Genomic DNA, 24799 nt, shown 5'->3' with positions numbered 1-24799 from the left:
GTACTTTCATTTGTTTATTTGTTTATAGGACACCAGTATCTAGGGAAACAACAATATACAATACCACATGTCTAAACAACTTTCTCATTACTATTTAGATAAAGCTTGGGTTGGCCTTAAGGAGACCTGAATCATGTGGCTAGTGTTGGGTGTTGCTCCAGAGAGTGGGACCACATAGACGTAACAGAGGAGAGGCTGAAACCACATAGGAAACATGGTGATGAAGATCCACCCAGACACACCAGACTTCTCTCTCCACCCCAGCAGCACTGAACATGTTTTCATGTGTGTTTTTCTGTATTCAGTTCAGACCTAATGGGATATACTGCTTGTTACACACACTTGGCTATTTCATTGTTTATTCTAATGTCAAATGCATTCTTTTGTATTGGATATGGAGTAATACATTGCAATGATTGTCTTCTATCAGCATGCTGTGTGCCCCCATGTGTGTTATGTGTGTTGTGTGTGTTGTGTGTGTTGTGTGTGTTGTGTGTGTGCGTGTGTCCCATTTTGTGTGTGCGATTAATAGGCTTCCTATACCACAAAAGGAAAAACAAAAATACATACTGGCAAAATTTCGTATTTACACAACACGTCTCCATAACCTGGAAGAGATCAATTGTAAAGATTCCACTTACAAAGTCATTTAGGAAAATCCCAAAGAAATATTGGCAAAGAGATGTAAATATAGGCTACAAAATTAAATACACAGGGGCATATAATGAATGAGGGTACAATCTGAACAAGGTCTTTGAGGAAAGTATAAACATTAAATGTTTAATTATAAAATACTTTCTATATGGGTTCCATCATACTTTATGGTATTGAATAAAGTACACATACAGATCTACTGTAGCTCAGTAGGCCTATTGGTTCTGTAATGTGGTAAAAGAAGTCCCACCACATTTTTATTTCCTCCGTCTCTCTCCGCTTTTATACAGCTGCTCCAGAGCTCAAAACGTGTGTTTATTTTTCTACTGCATCAAAAGTGCATTAACTTTCCTGCATTTAATTTTGGCAAATTTGCTGGTTTGACTCAAAGTTCCCCCATTTAATTTCTCTGATGCACTTATGTCAAACAAAGCCTGCATCAACGAGGCCAGACGTGAGGAGTCAGGAATAAGATGAAAGCCTGATAAATGCCACACAGAACTTAGTAAATTAAACTGATCTCAGACATATACTGGAACTAACCGTTTGATTCAAAACAGAAATAAATAGAAAACAGAAAATTAAATTAGGAAAGAGTATCTCTTTTACATTAAACATCAAAGACACTAAAGTCCCTCTCACATGCTCGAGTCCTTTGGACTCCCTCAGTCTTTTGTTAGGACACATCCTAGCTAGCTTCACCTTCAGGCCAATTGTCCCGGTACATTTGACCCAGTCAGTTTCTCAGCTCACATAGCATGCCTTCTGAGGTTCACCCAGGTCCTCTTCATGGTGTCATATACTTCACCAGTCTCCTAGACGTGCATCCTTCATACAACACGCAATGCAACCACATTTACACTCCTGAGTCCAGCCCATGCCGAGACTCCCCATTCTACATGAATATGTTTTGTGTAAATGTGTGTGTGTGCCTTTGAGTCAGTACGTTTTTGAGTGTGCAAGTCAGGACGAAGCCCCCCCGCATGCACTAGAGCGCCTAAGTGCTTCGTGGAGACCTCTGCTGAGGTTTGCTCCTGCTCTTCCTCCCACCTCCTCTTCCTCCACCTCCTTCATGTTTATGTCTCTCGCCCCTGGGGCCGTCCGCTGTTTTGGGGTTCTTGGTCTGCTCCTGGTCGGGTTTGCGGTTGCGTCGTTGCCGGAAGCCCAGCCTCTGACAGTGCTGTTGCAGCCTGCTGGGGTGGATGAGGGCCATGACGTCCTGGTACCAGGGCTGGGAGACATCCAGGCTGGGGTTGGGATTGCTCGTGGACCACGCCAGGGCCCGGTAGGGGCTCCACACACTCAGACGCACAGTGACAGCGGTCCAGCGGAAACCGTGCTCCTCCAGTTGACAGTGGTACACACCAGAGTGCGCAGTCTCGGCCCGGCGGATCAGAACCCCTCTCTCAATCACGACCAGCTGCTCTCCGGACTGCACCTAAAATACAAAGAGGGCCATGAGTGTGTAGGCTGTGTGTGTGTAGGCTGTGTGAGCATGTAGGCTGTGTTAGTGTGTAGGCTGTGTTAGTGTCTAGGCTGTGTTAGTGTGTAGGCTGTGTTACTGTGTAGGCTGTGTTAGTGTGTAGGCTGTGTGAGCATGTAGGCTGTGTTAGTGTGTAGGCTGTGTTAGTGTCTAGGCTGTGTTAGTGTGTAGGCTGTGTTACTGTGTAGGCTGTGTTAGTGTGTAGGCTGTGTGAGCGTGTAGGCTGTGTGAGTGTGTAGGCTGTGTGTGCATGTAGGCTGTGTTAATGTGTAGGCTGTGTTACTATGTAGGCTGTGTTACTGTGTAGGCTGTGTTAGTGTGTAGGCTGTGTGAGCGTGTAGGCTGTGTTAGTGTGTAGGCTGTGTGAGTGTCTAGGCTGTGTTAGCATGTAGGCTGTGTGAGTGTCTAGGCTGTGTTAGCATGTAGGCTGTGTGAGCATGTAGGCTGTGTTAGTGTGTAGGCTGTGTGAGTGTCTAGGCTGTGTTAGCATGTAGGCTGTGTGAGTGTCTAGGCTGTGTTAGCATGTAGGCTGTGTTAGCATGTAGGCTGTGTTAGTGTCTAGGCTGTGTGAGTGTCTAGGTTGTGTGAGTGTCTAGGCTGTGTTAGCATGTAGGCTGTGTGAGTGTCTAGGCTGTGTTAGCATGTAGGCTGTGTGAGCATGTAGGCTGTGTGAGTGTCTAGGCTGTGTGAGTGTCTAGGCTGTGTTAGCATGTAGGCTGTGTGAGTGTCTAGGCTGTGTGAGTGTCTAGGCTGTGTTAGCATGTAGGCTGTGTGAGTGTCTAGGCTGTGTGAGTGTTTAGGCTGTGTGAGTGTCTAGGCTGTGTTAGCATGTAGGCTGTGTGAGTGTCTAGGCTGTGTGAGTGTCTAGGCTGTGTTAGCATGTAGGCTGTGTGAGTATCTAAGCTATGTGAGTGTCTAGGCTGTGTTAGTGTCTAGGCTGTGTGAGTGTGTAGGCTGTGTGAGTGTGTAGGCTGTGTTAGTGTGTAGGCTGTGTGAGTGTCTAGGCTGTGTTAGCATGTAGGCTGTGTGAGCATGTAGGCTGTGATAGTGTCTAGACTGTGTGAGTGTCTAGGCTGTGTTAGTGTCTAGGCTGTGTGAGTGTCTAGGCTGTGTTAGCGTGTAGGCTGTGTGAGTGTCTAGGCTGTGTTAGTGTCTAGGCTGTGTTAGTGTGTAGGCTGTGTTAGTGCCTAGGCTGTGTTAGTGTGTAGGCTGTGTGAGAGTCTAGGCTGTGTTAGTGTGTAGGCTGTGTGAGTGTCTAGGCTGTGTTAGTGTCTAGGCTGTGTTAGTGTGTAGGCTGGGTTAGTGCCTAGGCTGTGTTAGTGTGTAGGCTGTGTGAGAGTCTAGGCTGTGTTAGTGTGTAGGCTGTGTTAGTGTCTAGGCTGTGTTAATGTGTAGGCTGTGTTAGTGTCTAGGCTGTGTGAGTGTCTAGGCTGTGTTAGCGTGTAGGCTGTGTGAGTGTCTAGGCTGTGTGAGTGTGTAGGCTGTATGAGTGTCTAGGCTGTGTTAGTGTCTAGGCTGTGTTAGTGTCTAGGCTGTGTGAGTATGTAGGCTGTGTGAGTGTGTAGGCTGTGTTAGTGTGTAGGCTGCGGGCCTGCGTGTGTCGATTAAGTGTGCATGCACATGTGTGTTCGCCACGTGTAATCTTGTTCCCAGACACTTCCACCCAATTGTGGCTGGAGTCTCATGGCCCAACTTGACCTTGTCACCAGGCAGAACGGCTGTGAGAAAACACTGCTGTAAGGGCATTGGCTAATTCGGCTTAATCTACCAACCAATCACCCCCCCACAATTTCCCACTACCCCTCCCTTGAACATACGTTTTGGCTACATTTGGAGTCATGCCTTGGAGTCATGTAATTAGCTAAAATTAAAGGATGTCAAAAACGTATGGCCATTCCCGTCACGGCCATAGAATTCTTGGGTCACTCCCACAGAAGGCATTTGTTTGTCGTCCAAGGCTTATGGGCTGTATTCAGTATCCCTGGGACGGGATTAGAGTATGTGTGTCACTGTACCTGATGCAGCTCTGCGCTGTTCTCTCCTGCTTGTTTGTACCAGGTGACAACTGCGTGTCTGGATTTGGGCAGGCACTCCATGTAGGTGCCGTTACCCTCAGCGACTATCATTGTCCTCTGCTCTGCTTCCACCTGCAGAGCGGCTGAATGGAGAGAGAAACGTGTCACAAGGTCTGCTGTCAGAACGACCGGGCTTGTGCACAGCATGTCTCTCCTCCTCACCTCCTTGTCTGACACACTGGGTAAGGGGGTCCACTTCATCGCCAACTTGACGAGCATTCCTCCTTTAGAGAGGAAAACAAAACAGACAATGTTAAATGAAACAATAAAGGTATGTTCTATATGTATATGAGTAGGTCAGACATAGAGCTCCGGAAAAAATGAAGAGACCAATGCAAATTGAACGCTGCTGTTCTTCACTCAAAACGTTTTTTGGAAAGGAAAGAAAAAGGTGCAGTGGTCTCTTAATTCTTTCCAGAGTTGTTCTTATGTACACCACTGTTCCAAAGTTTGGGGTCACCTTGAAATGTCCTTTTTTAATGAAAAGCTATTTGTTGGCCAGTAAAATAGCACCAAATTGATCAGAAATACAGTGTAGACATTGTTAATGTTGGAAATTACTATTGTAGATCTTTAGTTTCTTGTCAATTTCTCACATGGAATTGCCTTCATTTCTCAGAACATGAATAGACTGACAAGTTTCAGAAGAAAGTTCTTTGTTTCTGGCCATTTTGAGGCATGCATCGAACATACACCATGTGTCGAGCCATACATCTGAGTGTGTGTGTGTTTGTAAAGGGGCCCACCTGCGTGCGATAGGCACAAAGGGGCTGCAGGCGTGCCCGTCCCAGGTGCAGTATGGATCCCTAGCTAGGCAGCACTCAGTGCAGGCCTGGCCGTAAAGCTCACATTGGAACAGACCCAACTGGGCTACGCCCTCTGCGGAACCCACAAACAGCCACTGCTGTAGTCACACACACACAAAAAACAAAGAAAACAGAGAATAAAGCCATTCAGATCATTCCAACATGGCTGGTGCATCAGTTATTTCAGGAATGTATGGATTTGTAGATTCACACGTTCAACATTCATGTAAGACAGAGGCTGACTGCTGCAGAGCACGTTACCGTGGCGAGCCCTGCCTCATTACTCACTGTTACCATAGCAACTGGTAATGAAGCTCTCCTTGGAGATATGAGATGGGGCGATGACACTGTGAGTGAGTGTGTTGGATTTAGAGTGTTGGGGAAGGGGGGGGGGGGTATTTGTGTATTAGTGTTGATCCTACCTTTCTCTTGGACAGTGTCATTGTAGTTACAGGTGACTTGTTCTGTAAGGGGAGAAGGGAAAATATATTAGAGTAAACCAGACAACGGATTAAACTATGTCAAAGATGAAAGATACAAAACCACATATAAAAGATTTAAAAAACTACAGATCTGTCTAAGATAAAGAACACAGAACTACAAATCTGTCTAAGGAAGGATTAAAAAAACTAAAGATCTGACAAAGGAAGGATAAAATGTGGCACCTGGAAAACCTGTAGCTGCTCCAGGGTGACTTCCTGGGTGACACCATGTTCTTTAGGGAGGTGAATGGACTTCAGCACCAGGCCTGAATCTGCAACACAGGAGACACTTCTCATACTCCACCCAAATATTGTGCAAATGTAACACTGCAGGCAAACTCACCCACAAAACCTGTTCTCTCACACACACACACACACACACACCTGTGCCAATGAACAAGACGTTGTACTGGCCATCTACTGCCTCCACACGGTCTACCAGCAGCCGGCTAAACTTGTAGTGCACCCCCACCCTGACCAACAGGGGGCGCCCTCCCAGGGGCATCACCGCCTCCTGCATCAGAGGGTGGGTACGGCTGAAGAAGATAACGTCATCGGGGTACTCCCTGGTGGAGCGGTAACTACCATACGTACTGCTGGGACACTGGAGGGAGAGACAGAACAGGTGAAAGAGAGAAACAGAGAGAGCGAGGGAAAGAGAAAGGAGAAAATAGAGAAGGGAGAGGTAGAGATTAAAACAGAGAGAGGGCGTGAGAAAGGGGGAGAGAGGGAAGGAGAGAGGAAAAGGTATAAACAGAGAGCACAAGGAAGAGGGGAGAGAGAGTTGGGATGAAGAGAGAGACAGAGAAAGAGAGGGGAGAGAAACAGCTACATTGGCATCAAGCAGTCATAGACATAGATAGAGCTGGACATAACTGGGCTGGGTTAAGGTTTAGGAAAAAAACATTTAGTAATCAGTACTGGTTGTTGTTAAGTTGGGTCAAACAGTGCTTGTATTCGTCCCAACAACATTTTAATTGGTCCTCAGTACATAAGGTATTCCGTGATGAATCAGAATGTGGCGAGTACAGGAGGACAGACAGCCAAGGACAGCTTGTTAGAAAACCACTTACTGTGCCAGGTCTTGGGTATGGGACCTTCCCTGTGAACTCAGCCCACTTGTACTCCGGTCCCTCTTTGTGGTAGAAGTTTCCTTTGAAGACCCTGACCACATCCTGCATGCGGTACACACACACAGCTGAACCATTCAGGACGTCACTGTGGGGAAGAGGGGAGAGTCATTACTGGATGTCAATCAACTGTCAAACACAATCAACCACCCGCCGTCCATAATCAGCCGTGACTACAGACACAGTAGTGTCTGTTGTCTGTGTGCCATCCATATATATTGATGGGGTGTGTATCAAGGATTGCATGTCCCAACCCTGGATGCAGATCAGTGTGTCGTCAGCATAGGGCTCCTCTAGTACCACCATCAATCATAGCGGCGTGTGCTGTTATTTTTCACTGTGTCAGATTTTCCATGACGGCAGATGTCTACATTCTTATTTTATAAGTGAAACCCCACATGGAATATGTCCAACCCCAGAGACCTCCCCGTCCCTCGATCCCTGGCCCAGAAGCTGCCAGAGTCTGGTTTACTGGGCAACACCCAAAACCGGACTGAACCTCCACCCTGACGGCAGAACGCAGAGAGTATGTCACTGCAGACAACACACGGATTCACTCTCTTTAACTCTGCCTGCTTGCCTGCCTGTCTGTCTGCCTGTCCGTCTGTCAGTCTGTCTGCCTGTCTGTCTGTCTGTATGTCTGCCTGTCAGTCTGTCTGCCTGTCTGTCTGTCTGCCTGTCTGTCCGCCTGTCTGTCTGTCCGTCCGTCGGTCTGTCCGTCGGTCTGTCCGTCACTCTTTCACCCACACACAAACAAACAAAAAACACAGAAAGACCTAAATGCTTTGAACTTTCTAATGTAAAACATGTTGAGGATTATAGCTGTACCATAGAGTTATACACAGAATGGCAGGCTTTCTTATGAACTGGTTGGAAATGATTTAGCATCCATGTCTGATTCTGAGGCTCAATGTCACTCTTTGGAAAGTTTGATCCCAAAAAAGACAGAACTCATGCCATAGCCTCTCCTATCGCTCTTCCATCACATCATTTTGGGAAAACGAACATATCTAGCACATCTTAGCTTTACACATGGTAATATCAAAATGTATTTCCAATCTGGATCCTAACCATATCCTTATCCTTAACCCCAAAAACCTAATCTTAACCCTAACCTAACTCTAACTACTAACCCTTACTGCTAGCCTGACCCTGATTCCAACCCTAAGCCCAAAAAGAGACCAGAAACCTTACACTTAAGCAAAAACCTATTTCCAAAATGGAGAGAAAAAACATTAATCACATTTTCCTTGTGTAACCACAGTTTGGGGACATTCTTGTCTCTATTTATGTAGTAAAACCTGTTCTCACACACACCCTCTTTCTCTCTCTCTCTTCTAATCTACAGCAGTATTGCACAAGCAACTGGTCAACCACCAGGACAACAGACTGTCATAATGACACCAACGTTAACACATTGTTCAACAGAAATAAAGAGCAAATGTATTTGAAGCGTAACATTTTCACCGTCTAATAAATCTGCTTTAAATCAATGAATCCCAGTGTCATCCCTGGGAAATACCAAAGATACATCTATAACACCTCTGTAGCCATGACATCTCGTTTATGTATCATACTGGGTAATTGGGACTGCTGATCTTTCTTGACACAACGTTCCCGGTTTCCCAATGTCAGGTGTACCTGTTAATCAAGTATGCGGTCCTTTTTATTTGCATTAAATCCACCACCTGATAACATATACTGTACAATATTAGAATATCAGTCATGGGAAACAGAATTAAAAAAGAAGTTTTGTTCACATACTGTCAAATACTTAGGACGGCAATTTTCACTAGTCAGAATTAATGGATAGAGTCTTTACTAATAAGTCGTTTCAGTTTTAGAACAAACCTGGAACACATGGAATGAAACAGCCTCATAATAGATTGCATCAATGAACGTTTGTTTGTTGTGTCAAATGTCAACGTGAAACTGTGAGATCTAGTTGGCCGGAGGCGTGCTCACCTGGACGTGGTGAAGAGGCCGTAGATCAGAGGGTTCTTCTTGTCCTTCCCATCATGGAGGATAAAAATGTCCTCTGGAAGGAAAACACAGGGTGTGTGCTGCATTAGGTAGGAGATTCGGGTTTAAACTGTTTATAGGGATCATTAGCATTACAAGGTGGTGGTAAACTTGTATTCATGTTAGTAATCTGCGTGCTCTAGTGTGTGTGTGTGTGTGGGTGTGTGTGTGTGTGTGTGTGTGAGACTAATGCTGTTTGATGTGATGGCACAGCTGAGTGGGCCAGCTTAATGAATCCAAGGCATTAAGACCCCGTCTTAGTGCGAGAGCTGCGGTGAAGCTTATCCTCCATGACCAATCGTCCTAAAGCGGCCCTCCTCCCCCGTCACGCAGCCAGGCCTCCCCTATGGCCTCGCACTGTCCTCGCGCCCCCCGCCTCTCCCCACGACACACCCACCACGGACACGCACCCAGACGAGACGTGGATGTCACATGTAATCTGTACATAAAGTTCATATGTAGGCATGTGAACACAACCAAAGTACACGCAATCGTACGTGTGCATGTGCACAGGAAGGCAACGTAGTACAGGCGTATGTGATACGTGGACTGTGAGCTGCGGTTTGGTGATACAGCGAAGCCTATCAGAGTTCTCACATTCCTCTCATTTCTGCTGCTTCAGGTGGCTCGATGGGATCTTGCCGGAATCTAATCTAATCTCCCCCTCCCCAAACACACACACACACACACCGATGAACACCCACACAGAGACTGTTTCATGCAGAGAACGTGGCAGAGGCGGGCACACTGCAGCAGGCACACACAAGATGCCGCATAGCCCGGGGCACAACACAACAGAGGATTCTGGGTAGACTAGGCTAAGGACAGACTACACTCTCCCTCTCTCGCTCCACCTCTCTCTCCCTCTCTATATCTTTCTCTCCCTCTCTCTCCCTCTCTATATCTTTCTCTCCCTCTCTCTCCCTCTCTATATCTTTCTCTCCCTCTCTCTCTCCCTAACATCACCTAGAATGTATTAACTCATTTTCCCTTATCCAACACATATTCATTATTCTCTCTTTCTTTTGTCTTTGTCTGCTTTTCAGTCCTGACGACTCTACTTGTGTCAGTTACTTTAGACAAAGAGATCTGTCTAACGGGGGGGAGATATCCTTGTCTGGCCCGCACCATTCCAACCCCTATCCTGCTTGGCCTTATACCAGATACCACCCTTCTGAACTCCCCCTACTCTTTACCACCCCTTCCCGCATCCCAGCTGGGGTATCAGATGTGGGTGCTGTCTCTCTCTCTCACACACACACACACACACAAACACACACACATTGGGGACACCAAAGTTGATGGCCTGTTTTTATTCATCTTTACCCTAACACTAACAACTACATAACCCTAACCTCAATAACCTAACATTTATGCCTAAATCAAACCTAGTCCAATGCCTAACTCTTACTGGTAACCCTGCATAACTAAAAGACATAATACTTTTACCCGAAACACTTTAGCCAAAATATGGCTTTTTCAAAATGGCAACAGAGGAACTACACAGGGACATCTGACCAGATACACCCAAAGTACATTCCACAGATCAATATATATGCTTTACATGAAATTATCAAATTCTAATAAATTGAAAATCCACTATATTCTAATTTGACCTAATCTTTTAACTGCAGAATAAAGTTGGTTATGCTCTATTTGATTTATTTGACATTAGAAGGAAAAATACAAATTATTCAGTGAGGTTCAATGGATGGGGACTCAGAAAGCTAAATGATTCCTCTCAGCTGAACAAACAACGATGACCTGCTACGATAGAGGCTCTTGTCAAAACTGACAAGTTTAGTCCAAATATTCTGGTTGAATTTCCGGCATCGATAACAGCCTGATGGTGGTCAGTCTGACTCAGATTGTGTCAACTCTTCTGAATGCGGGACCTGCATCTGGCTCTCATGGCATTGGAAGAGTTTCTGGCAGACGGAGCGTGGCGTAAATACAACACTGACGGCAGTCTTGGGCTGATGGGATCTTTTCAGTTGCCACATGACCTGGGGCAGTTGTGTGGGAATGTTTATGTTCTTCTTCCTACTGTTCTGGGTGAGACCGGCTGGGCTGGACTGGAAGGTGTGTGTGTGTGTGTGTTTGGTTCACGTTGACCTCAGAGAGAAGGAAGACGTAGTGGCGAGGTTGTTTATGCTGCTGGCTAGTTGTGTGTACAGAGAGAGATTTGATAAGACACCGCTCTTGTCTCTGTCTCAGCGAGGCCACTCAGTGATCACATCTTGAACTGATACTGCACTGCCAATATAACTACCCAGGCAAGAGTGCATACTCAAATTTAGACACGCATGTACATTATCTCACAGAAGTGAGTACACCCCTCACATTTCTGTAAATATTTCAGTATATCTTTTTATATGACAACACTGAAGAAATGGCACTTTGCTACAATTTAAAGTAGTGAGTGTACAACTTGTATAACAGTGTAAATTTGCTTTCCGCTTAAAATAACACAACTCACTTTTGTGAGATACTGTATGCATAGTCAGGCACACATACACACATATTCACATACACACACACACATACACACACCACATTGCACACTTAAAAAATGGAAGATCACCAACACGAACAGTGCTTTATAGTCTCTAAATGGAGACTTTAAAGCAGTTGCCAGGGCGACCAGGGCTGAAGTACTACAGAGGCAGAGCAGGATGAAGGGCCAAGGCTTCTGGTCACCGTGGTAACAGAATGGAATACCACAAGCCAGGGAGGAGCTGAGCTGGCTGCCTGCTCAAACACTTGGCCTTCTGTTGGTCAACCACCCAATCTTCACTTATACATAGCAGCTTCAGTCTGTACAATATCCACTCACCTAGTTAAGATATTAGGGTGTCTGGTGTACTTTAGGACAGGTGTCTGGTGTACTTTAGGACAGGTGTCTGGTGTACTTTAGGACAGGTGTCTGGTGTACTTTAGGACAGGTGTCTGGTGTACTTTAGGACAGGTGTCTGGTGTACTTTAGGACAGGTGTCTAGTGTACTTTAGGAAAGGTGTCTGGTGTACTTTAGGACAGGTTTCTGGTGTACTTTAGGACAGGTGTCTGGTGTACTTTAGGACAGGTGTCTGGTGTACTTTAGGACAGGTGTCTGGTGTACTTTAGGACAGGTGTCTGGTGTACTTTAGGACAGGTGTCTGGTGTACTTTAGGAAAGGTGTCTGAGATTTACTTGGTCAATATATGGATATGTGAGCTGAAGTAGATCATTGATACTCACGTAGCTGGTCAAAGTGAGTCTGTATCCCATCTGGTCCAGGGACACTGCAGACCATACGTGCCTTCTGGAAGGTACTCCACTTGTTCACCAGACTGCGCTGGCCCCCGATGTCATTCTGTACAGACAGATAAGAACCGCTGTCACCAACCACATGATAGTAAGAAGATAAACACACCCCAGGCCAGTCAATAAACAAACAAAGTGGACCTGTTTTGCGCACACACACACACACACACACAGAGACGCATGCACGTCGCTACCCGTACCTACTGGCACGCAGAGATCTTACCTTGCACACACGTGCCACCCGGGAGTAGAGCACCTTCCCGGCAGCCCCCTCTGCCTCCTGAGCACGCTCAGTGAAGAACACATACACCTTATCATCTTCTGGGTTATCCGTCTCTGCCATCGAGGCCACTTTCACAAACTGGGCATCTGACCGATAGAGAGGAGAGAAAAGATTTAGCAATTTGAACAGGAGAGGTAGAGAGCGAGAGAGAGAGTTACAAATTAGAAATTGAATGGGGAATTTTTATCGTCTGACATTCGCAGAATCTTTTAAGGTCCCACTTCCTCTTACCTTGTAGCCATGTGGAGTCGTACTGTTCCGTACGGACCACATGGCGACTGCCCAGGCTGCGGAAGAAGGCAGAGTCTCTACTCATGAAGTCAGATGAGATCCCGGCATACAGCTCCCCATCTGGACATGCATACAGACAAACATATCCTCAACTACAGGCCTAACCGTGGAAAAACACACATCCTCATGTACACCTACAAGCACAGCAAGCCGCTATCAGGGTGAACTCACTCACACCCGACACATTAGCTCACAGGAATACGGTGTCTTCTTACCAATAATGGCTGTAGCAGTTTTCTGGTGTGGGTCGTACGGACACTTTCCCTTCCCACATTCAGTCTGTCCAAATGACAAAGTGTGGCGTTCCGACTGCCAAGAAAACAACATCAAACAACTACATTTTACGTCATATAAATACACACTAGTCTGGTCTCAGCAGATAATGGTCAAACATACAGAAGTTCTCTAACATATCCTCAGGGACATGCAGACCTTTACACATTTTGTTGTAGCCCTGAACTAGCTCATTTGATGGAATGGCTGCCATTTTCCCGAGGAGAGTTTTGAGACCACTTGAATATTACACAGCTGTCCAGGTGGGTTAAAATGATACACTTGAAAACCAGCAACTGGGTGCAATGGCAGGATGTATACTATTTATACTGTTAGGTTGTTTGGCAGTTAGCTCCGGCGTTGTGGACAGAGGGATAGAAGATGGATGCTTACGTCCCTGACTTTGACTTGGAGCTGTTAGTACAAACCCATGTAGACGTATGTATTGAGTCTGTCCTAAAGTTCTTTGCATTTATTTGGATAATTTGTTTAGTCTTTTTCAACCTTTCCCAAAACATTGGGAATGACTACCAAACCTTAATACCTTACCCTAACTAGGAAACTTAACACTTACGTCCCTGAGAACAGGCCCAGAGAAGCCCTGATTGGCACACACACATCCATGCAAGCACGCATACTATGCTGACACATCTGTGGTACACCTCTGAAACTCTCCCAGACTTAATTGATGCAATAATCTCAGTAAATTATTTTGGTGAAAAATGTGTGAAATGCAATGCACCACTGGCCGCTCAAAGCACCGCGTCTCCTCGTGTCTCCACTCAGTAGACTGAAACCCTTTCATGGGTTTAGCCCCCTCCATCAGAGCACATGGGGACCACAGGGGGGGGAGAGTATGAGAAAGTGAAATAAGAAAGACAGGCAGAAAGAGGAAGGGAGTTTAGCTAAGAGTTGTTGAGACACGGTGGTAAAACACAGAGACAGATATGATAGGCAGGGATCAGGGCAGACGGTACAGCACACATGGGGACAGATAGCAGACATGGGGGCAGGCGGCCACACACAACCCCAAGTATAATGGCTCACCGTAGGGCCTGGTGTAGAGGGAGGCATCAGAGCCCCATTTCTCAACACATCCACAGGGGGAGCTATGTTGGCCTAACCCCTGTACACAAGTACAGGCTTTGAGGGGGTATGGAAGGAAGCAGTGTGTCTGTGTGTGTAATTTCACCTTGAGGAAGACACTAGTGGCAATGAAGGCACAGCGAGGGTTGAACGCTCCTGTCCCACACACATATAGGTGGGTCTGGTTGTAGGGCTGCAGGACCCGCAGGAAGTTAGCGCACTCAGACTGTAGGAAGAATAGACGTTTAACACATTGAGGGCGTGTGTGTGTGTGTGTGTATGTGTGTGTGTGTGTGTGTGTGTGTGTGTGGGCGTGTCTATTCACTCACCTCCGGGTCCTTTCCAGCCATCAGACACTCCTGGATGCGGTCCGGACTTGCTGGCCAGTAGAGCTGAACGGGGAAGAGACATGAGAGCTGTCATCATTGCACCAGTGATGACTAACTCTCCATAGCATGGCTACGACCAAGCCTTCAGAAGTCATGGCAGAGATCAGGTGATAAAAACATTTTCTTATCACTGAATACCACAGGACAGAAAAGAATGGGCTTGTACAAGAGCTTATATAAATCAACCATCTTGGACAAAGAAAATCTTTATAAACGTTTTGTACATTGGTGCTAAAATACATTTCTCTGCTTGAAATCTTGAGCAACAGTCAACCCAATTAGCGAGAGAGCTGGTGGTTTAATGTGGAGAATAAATACATGGGGGCAGGAAAAGGAGAGACACATGGCCGGTAGTGGGCAAGAATTAAGAGACAGTTAAAGCAAAAGATCAACCACACAGCCAGTGTGATGTGTGTGTGATGTGTGTAATGTGTGTGTAGTGTGTGTGTAGTGTGTGTGGTGTGTGTGGTGTGTGTGTGATGTGTGTGTAGTGTGTGTGGTGTGTGTGTGGCGTGTGTGTGAGGTGTGTGTAGTGTGTGTGGTGTGTGTGTGATGTGTGTGTGGCGTGTGATGTGTGTGTAGTGTGTGTGGTGTGTGTGATGTGTGTGTGTGATGTGTCTGTAGTGTGTGTGATGTGTGTGTGGTGTGTGTGTGGCGTGTGTGTGATGTGTGTGTAGTGTGTGTGATGTGTGTGTGGTGTGTGTGTGATGTGTGTGTAGTGTGTGTGATGTGTGTGTGGTTTGTGTGTGGCGTGTGTGTGATGTGTGTGTAGTGTGTGTGACGTGTGTGCGGTGTGTGTGTGACATGTGTGTGATGTGTGTGTGGTGTGTGTGTGTGATGTGTGTGATGTGTGTGTGGTGTGTGTGTAGTTTGTGTGATGTGTGTGTGGTGTGTGTGTGGTGTGTGTGTGATGTGGGCAGGCGGGGAGAGACTCATGCAGCAGGAATGCCCCAGGGCCTGGCTGATCAGAGGACAGTGTTAGGAGACGGAGCACGGCGCCCCAGTCATCCTCCAGCCAGGCAAAAATGGGAACAGGTTGACATTAGAAGGAAACCCTCACTTATACACATGGAACTATTCCTGTCTGGGAAAGAGAGTACAGAAACCTTCCTGTGTAAATGTGTGTATATGTGTATGAAACTGAGCAAGGAAATGGACAATTAAAAACAGACAGACAGAGATAGATGGTGAACGTGGATCTCCGTGTATTAAAATGACTGGTTGTCTGAAGGAGAAACAGGGGGATGATGGGAACCTGGAACTGGACCTGGCCTCCAGTATTACTTTAGCCATGCATGCTGGACAACCCTCAGTGAATCATTCATCCTCCAACATTTATTCTCACTAGATTTTCTAGGTTACAGCGAAAACTGACGTAGAATTAGTTTAAGGTTCGTAGCGAGAAGAGTAGGGGGGGGGGGGGGGGGGGGGGGGGGGGGGGGGGTCTGTCCAATAAATAAGAAGCTGAAAGCACTTGCTACTGTGGTGTAGTTAAGAGCATCTGCTAAATAACTTAAAAGTAAATGAGTGCATGTGCAGTGAGAGTATACGCGCGTGTGAACCCCCTACAGGGAGCCAGGCAGTCTGACCTTGCTGGGGTTCTGCGTGATGTCATCCAGGCTGGTTGACAGCAGGTTGTCTTTCATGGCCACGTAGAGCCGGCGGCCATCTTCGTCTGGCAGAAGAGAGTGCATGTCCCCCGCCGCCAGGGACAGGGATAGGAGACGGCCATTCTGGACCAGCTCTGAAAGAGAGAAAGAGATGCAAAGAGATTAAAACTACGCACTTAGGATGTTCTACTATGTACACCATTAAGTGGAGAGACAACAGGTACTGATGCTGTCTTAAAATGGACACCATGCAACCAAGAGACATGAGGTATGAAAGCTGTCCTAATATGGATACCACATAATAGAATGAGATACTAGGGCTCTAAAATGGACACCATAAAGCAGTGAGACATGGTGTATTGAAGCTGTCCTACAATGGACTCAACAAAGTAGCTTGACATAATGTACTGAGACTGTCCTAAAATGGACACCATAAAGCAGTGAGACATGGTGTACTGAAGCTGTCCTACAATGGACTCAATAAAGTGGCTTGACATAATGTACTGAGACTGTCCTAAAATGGACACCATAAAGCAGTGAGACATGGTGTACTGAAGCTGTCCTACAATGGACTCAATAAAGTGGCTTGACATAATGTACTGAGACTGTCCTAAAATGGACACCATAAAGCAGTGAGACATGGTGTAGTGAAGCTGTCCTACAAAGGACTCCATAAAGTGGCAGGACATGAGAGTAGAGACAACAATATTATAGTTATACTACGTTTATTGCACAATGACAGTCAATCAAATTATTAAAAAAATTATATAAACAGAAATGTAGAAAGATCAAAAATATGACACATAGCAATAACATTGCATATAGATGCTAGGCCTACCAGAAACCCATGGTACTAGGCTGTATCCATCAATCATATGAGTTGCACTACCAGCCCGTTTCCAAAAAAGTTGGGCTGCTGTGTAAAATGTAAATAAAAACACAATGCAATGACATGCAAATAATTTAAACCCTATATTCAATAGAAATTAGTAAAAAGACAACATATAAAATTGAGAAATATTATTGTTTTTTGAAAAATAAAATTTCTCAATGTAAAATTGCAAAGAGTTTGGGGATCTCATCATCTACGGTAATATAATAAGATTCAGAGAAACCGCAGAAATCTCTGTCCACAAGGGACAAGGCCGAAAACCAATATTGGATGGCTGTAATCTTCTACATTAAAAACAGACAATTCTGTAGTGGACATGACTGCAAGGGCTCAGAAACTCTTCCAGAAACCATTGTCTGTGAACACAGTACATCGCTTCATTCACAAATGCAACTTTAAATTCAACCATGCAAAGAAGAAACCATATACAGTGGGGAGAACAAGTATTTGATACACTGCCGATCTTGCAGGTTTTCCCACTTACAAAGCATGTAGAGGTCTGTAATTTTTATCATAGGTACTCTTCAACTGTGAGTGACGGAATCTAAAACAAAAATCCAGAAAATCACATTGTATGATTTTTAAGTAATTAATTTGCATTTTATTGCATGACATAAGTATTTGATACATCAGAAAAGCAGAACTTAATATTTGGTACAGAAACATTTGTTTGGAATTACAGAGATCATACGTTTCCTGTAGTTCTTGACCAGGTTTGCACACACTGCAGCAGGGATTTTGGCCCACTCCTCCATATAGACCTTCTCCAGATCTTTCAAGTTTCGGGGCTGTCGCTGGGCAATACTGACTTTCAGCTCCCTCCAAAGATTTTCTATTGGGTTCAGGTCTGGAGACTGGCTAGGCCACTCCAGGACCTTGAGATGCTTCTTACAGAGCCACTCCTTTGTTGCTCTGGCTGTATGTTTCAGGTTGTTGTCATGCTGGAAGACCCTGCCACGACTGAGGGAAGGAGGTTGTTGGCCAAGATCTTGCGATACATGGCCCCATCCATCCTCCCCTCAATATGATGCAGTCGTCCTGTCCCCTTTGCAGAAAATAATGATGTTTCCACCTCCATGCTTCACGGTTGGGATGGTGTGCTTGGGGTTGTACTCATTCCTCCTCTGAATCATTCCTCCTCTGAATCATCCAGATGGTCATTGGTAAACTTCAGATGGGCCTGGACATGCGCTGACTTGAGCAGGGGGACCATGCGTGCGCTGCAGGATTTTAATCCATGGTGGCGTAGTGTGTTACTACTGGTTTACTTTGAGTCTGTTGTCCCAGCTCTCTTCAGGTCATTGACCAGGTCCTGCTATGTAGTTCTGGGCTGATCCCTCACCTTCCTCATGATCATTGATTCCCCACAAGGTGAGATCTTGCATGGAGCCCCAGACCGAGGGAGATTGACCGTCATCTTGACCGTCATCTTGAACTTCTTCCATTTTCTAATAATTGCGCCAACAGTTTTTGCCTTCTCACCAAGCTGCTTGTCTATTGTCCTGTAGCCCATCCCAGCCTTGTGCAGGTCTACAGCTTTATCCCTGATGTCCTTACACAGCTCTCTGGTCTTGGCCATTGTGGAGAGGTTGGAGTCTGTTTGATTGAGTGTGTGGTCTTTTATACAGGTGTCTTTTATACAGGTAACGAGTTCAAACAGGTGCAGTTAATACAGGTAATGAGTGGAGAACAGGAGGGCTTCTTAAAGAAAAACGAACAGGTCTGTGAGAGCCGGAATTCTTACTGGTTGGTAGGTGATCAAATACTTATGTCATGCAATAAAATGCTAATTAATTATTTAAATTATTTAAATTCTGGATTTGTTTTAGATCTCGTCTCTCACAGTGTACCTATGACAGTGTACCTATGATAAAAAACCTCTACATGCTTTGTAAGTAGGAAAACCTGCAAAATCGGCAGTATATCAAATACTTGTTCTCCCCACTGTATAAACAATATCCAGAAATGACAAAGGAATCGTTTTAGGAATTATGTCCGCAGCGTCCTCTCGGCTAAAGAGGAGAGGGACCATCCGGCTTATGGCCAGGCCACTAGTTGTAGTGTGCTATGCCACCATTCATAAGCTTATTACACTCATATGTATCTATAATATTCAATAATACTAGCCAGATTGCTGCTAGTTTACATTACTCTTTTCTTTAAACTGCTGCTAGTGTACAGTGTTATGTATATGTTTGCTTTATTTTATTATAAAAAAATGTGTCTGGCTATATATTTGCTGATATATTTTTCTCCTTAATTTTCACGACATAGTTGTCGGTTGCCATATCATAAGAATTTCATTGTGTATGATGACACTGTGTTGTTTGGTGCTTTTGACAAATAATCCTGGATACCTTGTTATCAGCGCACAGTTCAAAAGCCAGCATCTGTGATGGTATGGGGGTGCGTTAGTGCACATGGCATGGGTGACTTGCACATTTGTGAAGGCGCCATTAATGCTGAACAATTTATACAGTTTTTGGAGCAACATATGCTGCCTGCAGTCCAGACATGTCACCCATTGGCGCATTATGAAATGAAAAATATGCCAAAGTGGACCACAAACCTTTGAGCAGCTGAAATCCTATATCCAACAAAAATGGGAAAACTTTTCACTTTCTAAAGTACAGCAATTGATTTCCTCAGTTCCCAAACACTTACAGAGTATTGTTAAATGAAGAGGCAATGAAGATGCAACATAGTGGTAAACATGCCTCTGTCCCAATTTTTAGGGAATTTGCCAGCAACGTGTTGAATTCAAAAATGGGCATGTATTTTTTCCATAAACAAAAGAAATTTCAGTTTCAACATTTGATATATTGTCTTTAGACTACTTTCAATTAAAACTAGGGATAAATGCAAATCATTACATTATATTTTATTTGCATTTTACGCAGCGTCCCAACTTCTTTGGAAATGGGGTTATAGTTGATGGCCTTAACTTTAACTTTGGATGAGCCCAACTGCAGACATAAACAAATACCTTGACACACAAATCTCTTCCCATCATATGTATCACTGGCACGTCCTTTCATTAATCAAGGAGTATTATCGGATGAACATACTCTGAGTCAGATCCATCTCAAGACCAAGAATGATATCACAGTGAGACTATGAAAACTATGATAGGGAGAATACCTGAGAAAAACCCGATAAGCCAGACAGCCAAGAGCAATAAGCGGTCACTCCACACAACTGACAGAGAATAGCAGATGTCTTTAAGCTTTGATATCACATATGAGGGAATTCAGAGGATTGGTTTAGATAAAATGTTCTTACACATGGAAGTATCTGTTTCCCTTTAGGAAAGCGTAGCCTCAACGTAAAGCTTAACTTGCACATGTGTTTGATAGAAGATGGAGGCTGTGGGGAAGACTGTAATGACAGAGTGAGTGTCTGGCGGAAAAACTGGAACTGCAAGATGAAACTGACAGAGAGAAAAATGATGAGGAAGAAGAAACAACACTGCAGTAAGAAAGATGGTAAATTGATGGGGCATGAAGGGCATGAGAGAAAAAAGAAGTTGAGATCATTTGGAGCAGACAGCAGGCTGTTACATGTTTGTTTTGGACAAAAAAATTGGTGAAAACTGAATCAGTGTTAATTGCCAACAAAAGAGGTAGCAAATATTTATTTGAAGATAAAGTGAGAACTATTGAGTAAGTTTGTCACACACCCACTCCTGGCACACAGCAACAAGCATACCCTTCTCATCCCTCTAACACCATTCTATTTTAAATGACCACAAGGCCCCAACACTCATCAGGGTTTCTTCTTTCTGAGACTATGATGAATGCTTCTCATTCAGGGGGACAGAAAACACATTCCTGCCTCTCCCAAGCAAAAAACCCCATTTAAACACATCACATAGCCACACACTCACATATACTGTACATTCACACATACTACATATACTGTACATATACACACACACATTCTTACCACTCGGCTGACTCACTCCCAACACACCAGCTGCACCCACCCACCCTCCAGGGCCCACCCTTCCTCTGGGGCAGTTGCCTTGACAACAGTGTCCATATCGACCCAGTGGGGGTTCCAGGCCGGTCCTCGCCAGCCGTCCCTCAGATGGAGTAATACTGGCAGTGTTTCACCTGAGAGAATGGCGTCTGAAGTGCATAGAGTCCAGTAGGTCTCTCAGATGGAGCAATACTGGCAGTGTTTCACCTGAGAGAATGGCGTCTGAAGTGCATAGAGTCCAGTAGGTCCCTCAGATGGAGTAATACTGGCAGTGTTTCACCTGAGAGAATGGCGTCTGAAGTGCATAGAGTCCAGTAGGTCCCTCAGATGGAGTAATACTGGCAGTGTTTCCCCTGAAAGAATGGCATCTGAAGTGCATAGAGTCCAGTAGGTCCCTCAGATGGAGTAATACTGGCAGTGTTTCACCTGAGAGAATGGCGTCTGAAGTGCATAGAGTCCAGTAGGTCCCTCAGATGGAGTAATACTGGCAGTGTTTCCCCTGAAAGAATGGCGTGCAGTATTGTCTCAGCTTTAAATGTACAATTAGTTAAGTCAATTGTAGGACACACTGTTTGGTTCAGATGGCTTAGATTGTGATCTTGAAAATGTAGTTAAAACCACGATCGCCAACAGAAGAGGCTTTGTTTCTAAATGTGTTGGAAGTCAACACCCATGTATACTCTGCCGTGTAGACTCAACACAGTTGTAAAAACTATCGAGTGCCGAAATCCTCAGACAAGCTGAAGGTGACAGCAAGGTCCTTAAGGCCATGGCTCTTGACCTCCAGTCAGTTGATCCCTGACCTTGCCAGTTTAAATGAAAGGAAACATTTGACATATTTCCACCAGCAACTAGCCCCACCCTCTCCACCCTGGGACTTCATTGGCATCTGTGGCATTTAATGGGCGAGTCTCTGTGTCCTCTCTTCCTCCTGACCATGTGGACACCCTGAGTAAGCAAGGCACGAATAGGATGAGAGAAATATTTATAGATGCCAAAAAACAGCCAGCGAACATTGGATTACCTCAGTCATGGGAGCTACTGATGTGCATCTATGTGATTAGGGCAAATGTGTGGCGTGTGATACAGCTACGAACATTCCTGCATCAGGAGGCACACACACACAATGGTTGGAGTTAATTTCAAGACAGCTGGTTCATTTCCTCAGACTGGTCCTAAGAATTTTTTCTATCCTGAGTCCTGAGTATTTATCATTAATCTTCCTTCATTACAATTTCTTGTTATCATCGGGGGGATTGCTTGTCTGTCTATGTGTGTGTGTGTGTGTGTGCGTGTAAGTGTTAATTTTTTGTGTACGCCTGTGCGCGAGTCTGTCTTTGTGTCTGAGTTAGTTAGTCTGCCCTTTTCTCTACATGGGGAGCCCCAGAGCGGAGTTGTCTGGTTTCCAGTTCCCAGAGGGAAGACTTTGTTCGGTGCGCCACTAGAGAGATGAGGAAACCTGGCCACATTTCCTGTGGAAATGGGGTTATCACTTCGACAATTACAGTGCAATTAGAAAGGCAGGCCTGGAGATGCCTGGGAAATGGACAAACACTCCCTGCATCTGGACTCTTTCACCGCTCTACCAGGCACACGTGCCCTTTCACCTTTCTACGTCTCCAGGTATTATATCATAATTAGTAGTTTGGCAAAGGCCGGTTCTGTGCCTGAGTGTTGCTGCACACCTTTAGTTCAAGGCTGCAGAAATGCCTTGTGTCATCAAGCAGGGCCACTACCCTGCCCTCAGATGAAATTAGAACATTTCATCACCTTAATTGAGGAAATCAATATAAATGATAAGGACCTTTCAAACATGGCTGTTTCTTCGATCCTTGTAACAATACGCTATCCTGGGTCAGGGGTAGAACAGGTGAACTGTAAAGGTCAAACACAACTCCTCCAAAAACCTCTTGTGCCGTTCCAAATCATTCACATGGCTTAGTTGCCAGGACTGCTGCATTAACCTTTTTGTGTATGCTGTTATACATTTCACATAATCCGTAGCAGTAAAATGTTCCTTTTGCATGTGTGGGGGCACAAACCCAATCTCCAGCTGTCATTTATCATTTGGGAAATCAGGGCCAGAGTCTACAAGCGACTGGGATAATTGACTCATTAGCAGTGGGGGTGGCAGGCAGTTTAAGTCCAGTGCTGGCTGGCTGGCCAACATGAAGTTTGACTGAATAACTGGGATAATTGACTCATTAAGGCTAAGAGGGTTGGAGAGAGTAGGTCCAAGCAGCAGGCTGATGCCTTAATCAGCCATGGTGGAGTTAAGACCGACCCGCTCACACGTGGACTTCCAGTATCTGATGTGGATTCAGATCTGACCCTTTGAAACGCAGGAACTGGCTGTCAGCTATCAGACCAACAGGGATGGAGGGAAATGGCCAACTCATTGTGCTTCCTCTGTGAGTTTGTCTGTCTATGCATCAGTGACACCACCATCTTGAATCGGACACATCACTGACACTCCCCTTCAGTTCTTCCCACATGCTTTTTCACCGTAACATGGACCAGTATCCAACTAACTAAATCAATGAGAATATTCCCACCTAAGAGTTCACCTCTTCAGCTTCCCTCCAGCAGCAGAACTTCCCTTTGTACTAGCTGGGTCTTGGATGTTTCAGCCTTGAACTATGTTTTTATTTGTACATAATGTGATGTCTGGGATCTTTACCGTACATTATTTCAGCCCATCATGATTGGACTATGATTCTAGATATGGGTTGATTATTGTTGCTTAATCAGCAGAAGGCCATGCACAAATCATGGCACGGATAAGCAATCCTAAACACATATACACAATCATATATCACATACACACACAAAAGAAAGATCCAATAGGATCTCCAATAAGTGAAACATAAAATCAATCATATTTCTCTTTCAGAAGACAGATAAAATATAGCTTTTTTAGAAGATAAACATTTTTGAAAAAGAAAAATACAATAAAAACACAATCCAGCATGACTTTCAATGGCACATAATCTTCACACAATAATCACAATTCATTCATCATATTTAAACATCTTCACACAGCAACCCCATACTCCCCTGAACATAGTTATAAGCCCATACTCCACTGAAAACTGACTCCACCCAATACTATCCTGAGTACAAACACAACAACCTCATACTCTCCTGAACACAGCCACAACCCTATACTCTTCTCAGCACAGCTACAACCCTACACTCTTCTGAACACAGACACAACAACCACGTGCTCTTTTGAACACAAACACAACAACCTCATACTCTTCTGAGTACAAACACAGCGACCTCATACTCCCCTGAACACAGACAAAACAGCCTCATGCTTTCCTGAACACAGCATTGTGTATGAAGGTGTATTGGTGGGAGGGGATGGGACAGACAATGATCTGGACCAGGGGTTCACAAACTTCTTGGCGGAGACCCCAAGGCGCTTCACTACATGGTTGTAAGTTCAAACTAATGAAGGTCTTGATGATTAGTTTACGAGTTAAATCAGCAGTGTTCTGCAATATATCATAATACATGGAAGCACTGGGAACCATTGGTAGACAATACAGTTCCAAAACGATGAGCAGGCAGATAGAAGTGCAGATGGTGAGCAACAGTGACAATAGAAAGCAGGGTGTGAAAGAGAGAGGGAGGGCGGGTTCTGTCTTACCTGAGTGGGTGAACTGCAGGCGAGGCTGGGAGGCTCTCCACGCCCCGGTCTGACTGACCTCCAGGTGGACTAGGAGCACAAGGGTCACAAACCTCCACATGGTCTTAAACACACACACACATACACACCCACACTCACACACTGAAAGTCCCGAGCACAGCACACACTTCACGAGGAGGCAACTGCCAGATGCACACTCAAGCCAGGCGTTTTTACGTGTGGGCTTGAACAGGCTGTGATGTCTAGTTCAACAAAACACTCCCACTTGGATTCAGTGTGCCGGCTACAGATCAGACGTGTTTCCTCTGGTCTCTCCGGTCCGTGCGACTTTTTTCACTGTGGACACCACTCTCACTGTACTCTCCTCCTCTGAATCTCCTCCT

General features: G+C 45.1%; 1 protein-coding gene across 3 annotated transcripts; it reads right to left on the bottom strand.

Moving 5' to 3' along the window:
• sema3h (sema domain, immunoglobulin domain (Ig), short basic domain, secreted, (semaphorin) 3H) lies at positions 1-24799 on the bottom strand. Of its 3 annotated transcripts, none has more exons than XM_010895811.4 (17): positions 24417-24797; positions 15868-16022; positions 14219-14281; positions 13996-14115; positions 12746-12839; positions 12471-12590; positions 12180-12325; positions 11891-12005; positions 8596-8668; positions 6574-6718; positions 5885-6104; positions 5684-5772; positions 5441-5482; positions 4959-5116; positions 4375-4436; positions 4153-4295; positions 1-2092 (listed from the first exon to the last, which is right to left on the bottom strand). In XM_010895811.4, exons 1-17 carry the CDS (start codon positions 24514-24516, stop codon positions 1652-1654), a joined length of 2286 nt encoding a protein of 761 aa, XP_010894113.1. In that variant the 5' UTR covers positions 24517-24797; the 3' UTR covers positions 1-1651. The 3 variants fall into 3 exon arrangements, with proteins under 3 accessions (XP_010894113.1, XP_010894114.1, XP_034151881.1); XM_010895812.4 differs by having other exon boundaries at positions 4959-5113; XM_034295990.1 differs by lacking the exon at positions 1-2092 and adding an exon at positions 3675-3855 and having other exon boundaries at positions 24417-24799.

Source organism: Esox lucius, chromosome 12 (assembly GCF_011004845.1).
Source record: "Esox lucius isolate fEsoLuc1 chromosome 12, fEsoLuc1.pri, whole genome shotgun sequence".
In the NCBI taxonomy this organism is placed as follows: domain Eukaryota; kingdom Metazoa; phylum Chordata; class Actinopteri; order Esociformes; family Esocidae; genus Esox; species Esox lucius.
Note: the sequence above shows the minus strand (reverse complement) of the source record. Positions and strands in the feature narration are given on the sequence as shown.

What these genes read in the sequence shown, in the direction of transcription:
- sema3h (XM_010895811.4), bottom strand. Translation starts at nt 24,516, where the DNA reads ATGTGGAGGTTTGTGACCCTTGTGCTCCTAGTCCACCTGGAGGTCAGT. An exon ending in TCACGCAGAACCCCAGCAAG is followed by an intron (nt 14,282 to 15,867) that starts GTCAGACTGCCT and finishes TTCCCCGTTCAG; the next exon opens with CTCTACTGGCCAGCAAGTCC. An exon ending in CCAGTGTGTCAGACAAGGAG is followed by an intron (nt 4,296 to 4,374) that starts GTGAGGAGGAGA and finishes CTCTCCATTCAG; the next exon opens with CCGCTCTGCAGGTGGAAGCA.